This window comes from Syngnathus floridae, unplaced genomic scaffold (assembly GCF_059516105.1).
Source record: "Syngnathus floridae isolate MCC-2025c unplaced genomic scaffold, RoL_Sflo_1.0 HiC_scaffold_38, whole genome shotgun sequence".
Lineage (NCBI taxonomy): Eukaryota > Metazoa > Chordata > Actinopteri > Syngnathiformes > Syngnathidae > Syngnathus > Syngnathus floridae.
Window position 1 is genome coordinate 218192 of NW_028284067.1, and position 12520 is coordinate 230711.

Consider the following 12520-nt stretch of genomic DNA (forward strand, 5'->3'; position numbering starts at 1 on the left):
CAGTGCGGCATGGTGTTGTTCAGTGCGACATAATGTTGTTCAGTGCGGCATAATGTTGTTCAGTGCGGCATGGTGTTGTTCAGTGCGGCATGGTGTTGTTCAGTGCGGCATGGTGTTGTTCAGTGCGGCATGGTGTTGTTCAGTGCGGCATGGTGTTGTTCAGTGCAGGATGGTGTTGTTCAGTGCAGGATGGTGTTGTTCAATGCGGCATGGTGTTGTTCAGTGCGGGATGGTGTTGTTCAGTGCAGGATGGTGTTGTGCAGTGCGGCATGGTGTTGTTCAGTGCGGAATGGTGTTGTTCAGTGCGGCATGGTGTTGTTCAGTGCGGCATGGTGTTGTTCAGTGCAGGATGGTGTTGTTCAATGCGGGATGGTGTTGTTCAGTGCGGGATGGTGTTGTTCAGTGCAGGATGGTGTTGTTCAGTGCGGCATGGTGTTGTTCAATGCGGCATGGTGTTGTTCAGTGCAGGATGGTGTTGTTCAGTGCGGCATGGTGTTGTTCAATGCGGCATGGTGTTGTTCGGTGCGGCATGGTGTTGTTCAGTGCGGCATGGTGTTGTTCAGTGCGGCATGGTGTTGTTCAGTGCAGCGTAATGTTGTTCAGTGCGGCATGGTGTTGTTCAGTGCGGAATGGTGTTGTTCAGTGCGGCATGGTGTTGTTCAGTGCAGGATGGTGTTGTTCAGTGCGGCATGGTGTTGCTCAGTGCGGCATGGTGTTGTTCAGTGCGGGATGGTGTTGTTCATTGCGGCATGGTGTTGTTCAGTGCGGCATGGTGTTGTTCAGTGCGGCATGGTGTTGTTCAGTGCGGCATAATGTTGTTCAGTGCGCCATAATGTTGTTCAGTGCGGCATGGTGTTGTTCAGTGCGGGATGGTGTTGTTCAGTGCAGGATGGTGTTGTTCAGTGCGGCATGGTGTTGTTCAGTGCGGCATGGTGTTGTTCAGTGCGGCATAATGTTGTTCAGTGCGGCATAATGTTGTTCAGTGCGGGATGGTGTTGTTCATTGCGGCATGGTGTTGTTCAGTGCGGCATGGTGTTGTTCAGTGCGGCATGGTGTTGTTCAGTGCGGGATGGTGTTGTTCAGTGCAGGATGGTGTTGTTCAGTGCGGCATGGTGTTGTTCAGTGCGGCATGGTGTTGTTCATTTCGGCATAATGTTGTTCAGTGCGGCATAATGTTGTTTAGTGCGGCATGGTGTTGTTCAGTGCGGGATGGTGTTGTTCAGTGCGTTATAATGTTGTTCAGTGCGGCATGGTGTTGTTCAGTGCGGCATGGTGTTGTTCAGTGCGGCATGTTGTTGTTCAGTGCGGCATAATGTTGTTCAGTGCGGCATAATGTTGTTCAGTGCGGCATGGTGTTGTTCAGTGCGGGATGGTGTTGTTCAGTGCGGGATGGTGTTGTTCAGTGCGGCATGGTGTTCAATGCGGAATGGTGTTGTTCAGTGCAGGATGGTGTTGTTCAGTGCGGCATGGTGTTGTTCAGTGCGGCATAATGTTGTTCAGTGCGGCATGGTGTTGTTCAGTGCGGCATGGTGTTGTTCAGTGCGGCATGGTGTTGTTCTGTGCGGCATCATGTTGTTCAGTGCGGCATGGTGTTGTTCAGTGCGGCATGGTGTTGTTCAGTGCGGCATAATGTTCAGTGCGGCATAATGTTGTTCAGTGCGGCATGGTGTTGTTCAGTGCGGGATGGTGTTGTTCAGTGCAGGATGGTGTTGTTCAGTGCGGCATGGTGTTCAGTGCGGGATGGTGTCTTTCAGTGCGGCATGGTGTCGTTCAGTGCGGCATGGTGTCTTTCAGTGCGGCATGGTGTCGTTCAGTGAGGCATGGTGTATTTCAGTGCGGCATGGTGTTGTTTAGTGCGGCATGGTGTTGTTCAGTGCGGGATGGTGTTGTTCAGTGTGGCATGGTGTTCAGTGCGGCATGGTGTTGTTCAGTGCGGTATCGTGTTGTTCAGTGCGGTATCGTGTTTCTCAGTGCGGTATCGTGTTGTTCAGTGCAGTATCGTTGTGTTGTTCGTATTGTGTTTAACACTTAGCCTCTAACACTTAGCCTCTAACACTTAGCCTCTAGCATCTAGAAGGTAAATAAATAGGAAGGAAGGACTCACCGGTGACGTCTTCGCCCACGTCCAAGCGTTGTACTTTGTATTTTCATCCTTCTGACAGTGGAAAACATAGCCAACAAACACCGTGGAACCTAAACGAATGAAAGAAAACTATCATTTGGCCACAACCAACATTCACAGATACAACACAATGTGACGTGCGGGGTTGAGGTTAAAGGTTGAGTGAAGGGCCCTCGTTTTAAACTACTTTTTTGAAAAGGATTGGGAACAAGTAAGACGTATTTAATTTATTTAATGGGAAGTAGTAAGAGCTATTGAATTTAATCTATGTATTATATTCTATTGTATTGTATTCTGTTGTATTCTTTTGGATTGTATTCACACTAACCCCACTAAAACTTCAGCCCACAAAAACTCGCCTCTGGCGCCTAGCCTCTGGCACTTAGCCTCTAACACTTAGCCTTTAACACTTAGCCTTTAACACTTAGCCTTTAACACTTAGCCTAGAAGGTGAATAAATAGGGTTAAAGGTTGAGTGAAGGGACCTCGTTTTAAACTACTTTTTTGTAAAGGAGTGGGAACAAGTAAGACGTATTTAATTTATTTAATGGGAAGTAGTAAGACTTATTAAATTTATTTAATCTACTTTTCTTCCCAGGCAAAATTTGATGTGCTGCAATTCCAAATTTCCAAAGTGAATGAAGGAATGAAGTCCTTTAAATTATGATTTTGTATAAATACTAGGCATTAACACAAAATCGACGGCACAAAATGGGCAGACTTTACTTGTTTGAAAAGGACTGGTTACAAGACAGACTTTTTTAATTTATTTAATGGGAAGAAGACTTATTTAGTTTAATTGATCTATTTTTGTTCCCTGGCAAAATTCGATTTGCTGCAATTCCAAATTTCCAAAGTGAATGAAGGAAAGAAGTCGTTTAAATTATGATTTTGTTTAAATACTAGGCATAGACACAAAATCTACGGCACAAAATGGGCAGACTTTACTTGTTTGAAGAGGACTGGTTACAAGACAGACTTTTCTGATTTATTTAATGGGAAGAGGACTTATTTAGTTTATTTAATCTATTTTTGTTCCCTGGCAAAATTGGATTTGCTGAAATTGTATTTTGCCAAATCTCGATTTGAGACCTGATAGGAAGTATTAAACGCTTAGTTAAATCAATACAAGTTGGTAAGAAGAGCGAGTAATGTTGGTTGAACCGATGAATGAAGGTTGAAAGCAATTTAAATTATGACTTTGTATAAATACTAGATATTAACAGAACATCTACTGCGCAAAATGGGCAGAGTTTACTTGTTTGAGAAGGAGTGGCTTATTCAAAACTAAGATTTATGTAATCTGTTTGTTCCCAGGCAAAATTGGATGTGATGCAATTCCAAATTTCACCACATGATGGTGCCCAATTTTGACTTCATAGGACATATTAAACACTTAGCTTGTTATTATGTTCAAGGTAATCAGATTTGTTTATCATTCTAATGGCCTCTTCAAAACTATTCTGGATTACTACTTTGGATCTATTCTACATTACTTGGCAACAACATACTCTGTAACAGATTAGGCAGTATAATCACATATGTTAACTTGAGAGTGCCCACACTCAATCTACTTATCGTGATGTGTTAAATCAATTACTGTTAGACATTATTTGTCTGATAATCTACCAAATCTTTGAATTGAAGAATTTGTGATTTAATTAATAGCTTGTTCGGGGTAATCAGACTTGTATATAATTCTAATGGCCTTCTTTTGAAAACTATTCTGAATTACAACTTTGGATCTTATATTACTTTGCAACAATCTACTCGGTGACAGATTAGGCAGTATAATCACATATGTTAACTTCAGTGCCCACACTGTATTTATTTATGGTTATTTGTTAAATCAAGTACTGTTAGACATGAAATAGGAAGTGTTTAACATAAATGTTATGGCTACTCACCATTGTAGCTCGCTCCTGGTCAATGATACGAGCCTCTTCTTGCAGTGGAAAACTTGCAGCCAACAAACACCGTGGAACCTAAAGGAATGAAATTAAACATTAACATTTCGCCTCGACCAATTTTCACACGTACAACGCAACGCGGCTACACTTCTGCTATTACAAACGTAAATCTCCTTAAACACAATGAGTGTTACTTACCGTGTACGCTCTAGACGGTCCAGTTGCAAGCAGAAAATAAAGATATTTCTGTTGATAATCGTCGCTGCTCAGTGGCTCACGGCCATCGCGCCAACAGATTTGAATTTTGGCGGAGGTTCGGGCAATTACGTCATATCCACGGCACATGACTGCGACGTAATACCCGCTTATCTGAAACGGCAGTTAAAAGTAGAGTTACATCAAGTTTTCTTGGAACCTAAACGAATGAAAGAAAACTATCATTTGGCCACAACCAACATTCACAGATACAACACAACGTGCGGGGTTGGGGTTAAAGATTGAGTGAAGGGCCCTCGTTTTAAACTACTGTTTTGAAAAGGAGTGGGAACAAGTAAGACGTATTTAATTTATTTAATGGGAAGTAGTAAGACTTATTAAATTTATTTAATCTACTTTTCTTCCCAGGCAAAATTTGATGTGCTGCAATTCCAAATTTCCAAAGTGAATGAAGGAATGAAGTCCTTTAAATTATGATTTTGTATAAATACTAGGCATTAACACAAAATCGACGGCACAAAATGGGCAGACTTTACTTGTTTGAAAAGGACTGGTTACAAGACAGACTTTTTTAATTTATTTAATGGGAAGAAGACTTATTTAGTTTAATTGATCTATTTTTGTTCCCTGCCAAAATTCGATTTGCTGCAATTCCAAATTTCCAAAGTGAATGAAGGAAAGAAGTCGTTTAAATTATGATTTTGTTTAAATACTAGGCATAGACACAAAATCTACGGCACAAAATGGGCAGACTTTACTTGTTTGAAGAGGACTGGTTACAAGACAGACTTTTCTGATTTATTTAATGGGAAGAGGACTTATTTAGTTTATTTAATCTATTTTTGTTCCCTGGCAAAATTGGATTTGCTGAAATTGTATTTTGCCAAATCTCGATTTGAGACCTGATAGGAAGTATTAAACGCTTAGTTAAATCAATACAAGTTGGTAAGAAGAGCGAGTAATGTTGGTTGAACCGATGAATGAAGGTTGAAAGCAATTTAAATTATGACTTTGTATAAATACTAGATATTAACAGAACATCTACTGCGCAAAATGGGCAGAGTTTACTTGTTTGAGAAGGAGTGGCTTATTCAAAACTAAGATTTATGTAATCTGTTTGTTCCCAGGCAAAATTGGATGTGATGCAATTCCAAATTTCACCACATGATGGTGCCCAATTTTGACTTCATAGGACATATTAAACACTTAGCTTGTTATTTTGTTCAAGGTAATCAGATTTGTTTATCATTCTAATGGCCTCTTCAAAACTATTCTGGATTACTACTTTGGATCTATTCTACATTACTTGGCAACAACATACTCTGTAACAGATTAGGCAGTATAATCACATATGTTAACTTGAGAGTGCCCACACTCAATCTACTTATCGTGATGTGTTAAATCAATTACTGTTAGACATTATTTGTCTGATAATCTACCAAATCTTTGAATTGAAGAATTTGTGATTTAATTAATAGCTTGCTCAGGGTAATCAGACTTGTATATAATTCTAATGGCCTTCTTTTGAAAACTATTCTGAATTACAACTTTGGATCTTATATTACTTTGCAACAATCTACTCCGTGACAGATTAGGCAGTATAATCACATATGTTAACTTCAGTGCCCACACTGTATTTATTTATGGTTATTTGTTAAATCAAGTACTGTTAGACATGAAATAGGAAGTGTTTAACATAAATGTTATGGCTACTCACCATTGTAGCTCGCTCCTGGTCAATGATACGAGCCTCTTCTTGCAGTGAAAAACTTGCAGCCAACAAACACCGTGGAACCTAAAGGAATGAAATTAAACATTAACATTTCGCCTCGACCAATTTTCACACGTACAACGCAACGCGGCTACACTTCTGCTATTACAAATGTAAATCTCCTTAAACACAATGAGTGTTACTTACCGTGTACGCTCTAGACGGTCCAGTTGCAAGCAGAAAATAAAGATATTTCTGTTGATAATCGTCGCTGCTCAGTGGCTCACGGCCATCGCGCCAACAGATTTGAATTTTGGCGGAGGTTCGGGCAATTACGTCATATCCGCGGCATTTGACTGCGACGTAATACCCGCTTATCTGAAACGGCAGTTAAAAGTAGAGTTACATCAAGTTTTCTTGGAACCTAAACGAATGAAAGAAAACTATCATTTGGCCACAACCAACATTCACAGATACAACACAACGTGCGGGGTTGAGGTTAAAGATTGAGTGAAGGGCCCTCGTTTTAAACTACTGTTTTGAAAAGGAGTGGGAACAAGTAAGACGTATTTAATTTATTTAATGGGAAGTAGTAAGACTTATTAAATTTATTTAATCTACTTTTCTTCCCAGGCAAAATTTGATGTGCTGCAATTCCAAATTTCCAAAGTGAATGAAGGAATGAAGTCCTTTAAATTATGATTTTGTATAAATACTAGGCATTAACACAAAATCGACGGCACAAAATGGGCAGACTTTACTTGTTTGAAAAGGACTGGTTACAAGACAGACTTTTTTAATTTATTTAATGGGAAGAAGACTTATTTAGTTTAATTGATCTATTTTTGTTCCCTGCCAAAATTCGATTTGCTGCAATTCCAAATTTCCAAAGTGAATGAAGGAAAGAAGTCGTTTAAATTATGATTTTGTTTAAATACTAGGCATAGTCACAAAATCTACGGCACAAAATGGGCAGACTTTACTTGTTTGAAGAGGACTGGTTACAAGACAGACTTTTCTGATTTATTTAATGGGAAGAGGACTTATTTAGTTTATTTAATCTATTTTTGTTCCCTGGCAAAATTGGATTTGCTGAAATTGTATTTTGCCAAATCTCGATTTGAGACCTGATAGGAAGTATTAAACGCTTAGTTAAATCAATACAAGTTGGTAAGAAGAGCGAGTAATGTTGGTTGAACCGATGAATGAAGGTTGAAAGCAATTTAAATTATGACTTTGTATAAATACTAGATATTAACAGAACATCTACTGCGCAAAATGGGCAGAGTTTACTTGTTTGAGAAGGAGTGGCTTATTCAAAACTAAGATTTATGTAATCTGTTTGTTCCCAGGCAAAATTGGATGTGATGCAATTCCAAATTTCACCACATGATGGTGCCCAATTTTGACTTCATAGGACATATTAAACACTTAGCTTGTTATTATGTTCAAGGTAATCAGATTTGTTTATCATTCTAATGGCCTCTTCAAAACTATTCTGGATTACTACTTTGGATCTATTCTACATTACTTGGCAACAACATACTCTGTAACAGATTAGGCAGTATAATCACATAGGTTAACTTGAGAGTGCCCACACTCAATCTACTTATCGTGATGTGTTAAATCAATTACTGTTAGACATTATTTGTCTGATAATCTACCAAATCTTTGAATTGAAGAATTTGTGATTTAATTAATAGCTTGTTCGGGGTAATCAGACTTGTATATAATTCTAATGGCCTTCTTTTGAAAACTATTCTGAATTACAACTTTGGATCTTATATTACTTTGCAACAATCTACTCGGTGACAGATTAGGCAGTATAATCACATATGTTAACTTCAGTGCCCACACTGTATTTATTTATGGTTATTTGTTAAATCAAGTACTGTTAGACATGAAATAGGAAGTGTTTAACATAAATGTTATGGCTACTCACCATTGTAGCTCGCTCCTGGTCAATGATATGAGCCTCTTCTTGCAGTGGAAAACTTGCAGCCAACAAACACCGTGGAACCTAAAGGAATGAAATTAAACATTAACATTTCGCCCGGACCAACATTCACACGTACAACGCAACGCGGCTACACTTCTGCTATTACAAACGTAAATCTCCTTAAACACAACGAGTGTTACTTACCGTGTACGCTCTAGGCAAAATTGGATGTGATGCAATTCCAAATCTATCTGAAACGGCAGTTAAAAGTAGAGTTACATCAAGTTTTCTTTTTTAATCAACACAATCATTTACAACCGTTGACCAGAAAGAATCGTCGAAATTCGACGTCCCCCACAAACGCCACGCTCACTCGCTTTTCAGGGCAACAAAAGTACTTCTTTTTAAAAACGATGAGTTGTACTTACCGTGTACGCTCTGGACGGTCCAGTTGCAAGCAGAAAATAAAAATATTTCTCTTGTTAGTCGTATGTTACCATCCGCTGTGTCTTTGTCAACATCGCCGCCATTTTCCTACTTCCTGCTGCGAGCCACGCCCACGGATTTAAATTTGGGCGGAAGCTCTTTCCATTGGCGTCGTTTTCGCGTATAGCAAATCCGATTGGTTGGGAAGGGGGCACGATTATGCAGCCGAGGAGTCCTGTGATCGGTGGGATGTAAAGTAGGCGTCGACGTCACGTCCGCGTCACGTGACCACGACGTGGCAGACGTCAAATAGCAACCGCTGTTTTGTTTAGTAGACTTACAGTTGTTATGCATTGACATAATGGCGCACACACCAAATAGATTTAAATAAATTAAATAATTCTTCTGCCCACTCTCTTTTAAACAAGTTAACTCTCCCCGCGGATTTGAATTCCGGCGAAAGTTACGCCCATCGACGTCACGTATGTCACGTGACCACGACGTGGCAGATGTCATATAGCAACCGCTGTTTTGTTTAGTAGATTTACAGTTGTTATGCATTGGCATAATGGTGTGCACTCAAAATAGATTTAAATAAATTAAATATTTCTTCTGCCTACTCCCTTTTAAACAAGTTAACTCTGCCCACGTCCATTGACGTCTTGTCTGCGTCACGTGACCACGACGTAGCGACGTCATATAGTAACCGCTGTTTTGACCAGTAGACTTAGTTATTATGCGTTGACATAATGGCGCACTGGTTAGCATGGCCACCTCTTAAGCATGATGATGCGGGTTCGACGCCTGATCAATGTTAGCATGGAGTGAGCTGAAGTGCATGGCGCTGAAGATTTGAATCTTTGAAATGCGCTGAGGTCTGACATATCAGGCAGAATGGTTTGCCATCACGTTCAACAAAAAATAGAAACTTTCCCACTCTGATTAAAACGTCCTGTGTTCATCTACGTATTTTCGTTTTGCTGTGCATCTTTTCCCTGCCATTTCGAGAGCCCAATTGACACTCATAGTTTAAAGAAATGTGTTTGCCCATCCTACTTTGTGGAATTTCACCACATGCGCTTTTGACCAAAATACCAAATTGAACTCAAGTGAAGCCAACACGCACAAGCCCCCCCCCCCCCCCCCCCCCCCCACACACACACACACAAATGTTGATATGAACATAAAAGAGCCGCATGCGGTTCGGGAGTTGCGGCTTGGCCAAACCTGTACTATACAACTTTATTTGTATAAAATTTTCACAACAGCTGTCACACAAACAAAGCGGGAAAAACCGAAGACGTGCGTGTTCCGCCCACGCTGGATTTATTTGCACCTTTGAAAAGACACCGTATTGCCGCAGATGTGGCAAAGAGTACTTTTGGGCATCTGAGACGGAAGGATGTCCAAAGCATCACGTCACCTGCTCTGGTAGGCATGGTGGTGGGACGTTGAGGTCAACCGCTTTGGGGTTGGCTGACTCTTTGATCGCAGGATGCCACACACTTGAAGACAGAAGCAGAAAAGCAGAGCTAAATGCAAAATGTACTCACCGGTGACTCCAATTTTTTTCCCCCCTGAAGAAACAGCTGGACGGGTGGCCCCGGCTGGCCAGTGGGACTCTTGTTATTCTGACCCTTTTTAGTGCGCGTTTGGGGCAACAACCGTTTTTTGTGGCGCTCTCTTCTGGTTCAAAAGTGCCCTGCATGTGAATTTGCTTTTCCTGCCTTCTGATTGGATGAGCGCCGGTGTGACGCGGTGCCTCTGTCACCGTGGCGGGGGGTATACGTTGGCATCGGAGCGTCTGCCAACGTCTGAGACCGGCTGGCAGTGTATCGGAGGTGTCGAGTGCGGTGCCGCTGGAGCTCACTCACCAGCTGGTGTTAGGGCCACAGAATGAAGGCCAAGGAGAAGAATAGAAAGAGAAAGAGAAACTTCTCCTCCAATTGTTTGATTTGTCTCTTCTGAGCTTCGATGAATTCTTTCAGCTCTTTGTTCCTCTAGGACGGACAAATGGAAAGTGGCATTCAAAAGCCAGTAAGCGTGCAAGTAAGTGCCGGGCTGGCTTTGGGCCCTTACCTGTTGCGCGCTGTGCAGCAGATCCATTCTCTCTTGGAGGATGCAAGCGTCGCGCTCCCTCAACTCGCACATCAGGGCTCGCTTCCATTGGTCTACGGCGCTCCTAAGCTCTTCTCTCTGATCCGCCGTCAGCACGTCATTCACGCCAGCGTGGCTGGCTTTTTCGCCGTCCGTGGCGGGGCAGTCCCGCTGCGGTAGCGCCTCGTACAACATGGCCTCCAGCTCCAGGATCCTCTGGGCCGCAATCCTCGTCCATCAGTGGTCCGGCGGGAGATTTGAGGGCGGCTTACCTTATGAGCCTGGTCCATGGAACACTTCCTGAAGTCCAACTCTTCATCCAGGTAGCCCTTCTGCTTGCAGAACATATCCTAGCACAGCTCAAGGTCAGAATTGTTGGGGCACATTGCCGGAGTTCCCCTTGGCTGATGTCGCGTGTCTGTCTACCTTCTCACTTTCAATGTCCAACATCTTCTGTTGAAGTGCTGACTTGGTCTCTTTGATGTATTCTAACCACTGAGGAAAGGCTGCTGTCACATAAGCAGAATGCGAGAGCGTGCGTGGACGTGCGCGTTACCTTCTCGGCTAGGGTGAGAAGGGTCCTGGCGTGAATCACGACCACCTGCTCCTCGTTGGTGAGATTCTGCAAGAGCCCAAAGGCACAGCGTCAACAAGCTTCTTTCAGCGCAAAGCCTTCCAAAAGTCACATTTGAGCCGCCGAGTCTCGTGGAGTGCGAACATAAGGAGTTCGACATACACTTACGGCGTTATAGCCCAGGATGTCCAGCTTCTTCATCAGATCACTGATGACGATGTCCGGGGGAAAGGCGCAAGGAGCAATGTAAGGTGTTCTGGGACCTCGGGTTAAGGTTAGGGTTGCGAGGGACGCCTTACATACGCTCACGCCCTCGGCCTCGCAGTAGATCTGCAAAGGGCTGAGGCCGTCTGGGAAACGGACTTGCAGAAACTTCAAGACGGGGGAGCGCCACTCCCTCTCCTGAAAGGCAGAGGCATGCATCCGTCCGTCCGTCCGTCCGTCCGTCCGTCACATCTCTGGCCTCAACACGCTTGTGCGAGTCTTCCCACCTCCAGCTCCAGGATGCGGAACTCAAGCAGTTCGTTTTGGTCTCGGATATCCTGGATGTGCTCTTTCAGACGCGCTTCTTCCGCCTCCATCCGCCTGACCTGAAAAGACAGTCAGACCTCATCTGCGGGGCTTCCCGACAGGTGTGACGCCAAGCGACTCCGCCCAGCGCCTTTCTTTCCGTCACCTTTTCGGCCAACTGCTGATTGCTCTGACGCAGCAGCTGCTTCTCCTCCACCCACTTGACATTCTAGAAGAGACAAACGCGTGGACAGCTTTGGAATGTTGTGTCATTTTCATCCACAAATTCTTTGGTTGACTGGAAAATGACATTTGCTTTTCTCCGCATTTTCCCAGCCACGTTCGGGGGGGGGGGGGGGGGGGGTTGGTCCAGTAATGCCAGACGGATGAGTGACTGAAGAATGTAGCTATTTTGTCTGAGAAAAAGGTGTGCTCATTGATGAGCTTACCTGTCCTTGTTGCTTCAGCGCTGACTCCAGATCTGCTACTCTGCTTTGATAGTGACCCATTTCTACCATCAGCTTTTCTCTGGTCTGAAAGGAGGAGGAGGGAGGCTCCTCCTCCTCCTTTCAGACCAGAGAACACCCGAGGCTGGGTGAGAACGGGGAGGCTGCGACCCGGCCGGGGGTTGCGGGAAGGGGCGCCACCTTGATCTCCTTCTCGGCGTCGTAGTCCCCTTTCGCTGGTCTGGGCTAGCAGAGCGTAGGCTCGTTGCAGCGCTTGATATTCTTGCGTCAGCTGGCGGTAGCGAAGCTCCGCCTCTTCATGCACACACCAATGCAACACAGCACTAGTACCAGAATCAGTCAGACCGGCGACAAAGCACCCGCGACGCAAAGACGAGTCCGATTCCAGGCTGAAGAGGAATGTTTGGTGCCAATACGCTGGCAGAAATGGCGGGCTACCTCTTCGGGTTCCGTGTCGGGGGTTCTGTCGGTGTGAAAAGACAAGGACGATCCGTCCGAGTCCACCAACACGTCTTCGTCGTAGCCGTAAAATGTTTCGATGACCTGCG

General features: G+C 43.5%; 1 protein-coding gene and 1 long non-coding RNA gene across 2 annotated transcripts in view; both read right to left on the bottom strand.

The window, feature by feature from the left end:
* LOC148378552 (uncharacterized) overlaps window positions 1-7980 on the bottom strand; it is a 42064-nt gene extending 34084 nt beyond the window's left edge. The window contains exons 1-3 of the long non-coding RNA XR_015855801.1: window positions 7902-7980; window positions 6167-6337; window positions 5966-6043 (exon numbers count right to left, since the gene is read on the bottom strand). This is a non-coding gene — a long non-coding RNA (uncharacterized LOC148378552). The remainder of the gene's footprint in view (window positions 1-5965; window positions 6044-6166; window positions 6338-7901) is intronic.
* Window positions 7981-9526: 1546 nt separating this feature from the next.
* Window positions 9527-10890, bottom strand: LOC148378556 (janus kinase and microtubule-interacting protein 3-like). The gene is made up of 4 exons (XM_088367850.1): window positions 10848-10890; window positions 10694-10771; window positions 10404-10637; window positions 9527-10324 (listed from the first exon to the last, which is right to left on the bottom strand). Exons 1-4 carry the CDS (start codon window positions 10869-10871, stop codon window positions 10208-10210), a joined length of 453 nt encoding a protein of 150 aa, XP_088223976.1. The 5' UTR covers window positions 10872-10890; the 3' UTR covers window positions 9527-10207.
* Window positions 10891-12520: the final 1630 nt, after the last annotated feature.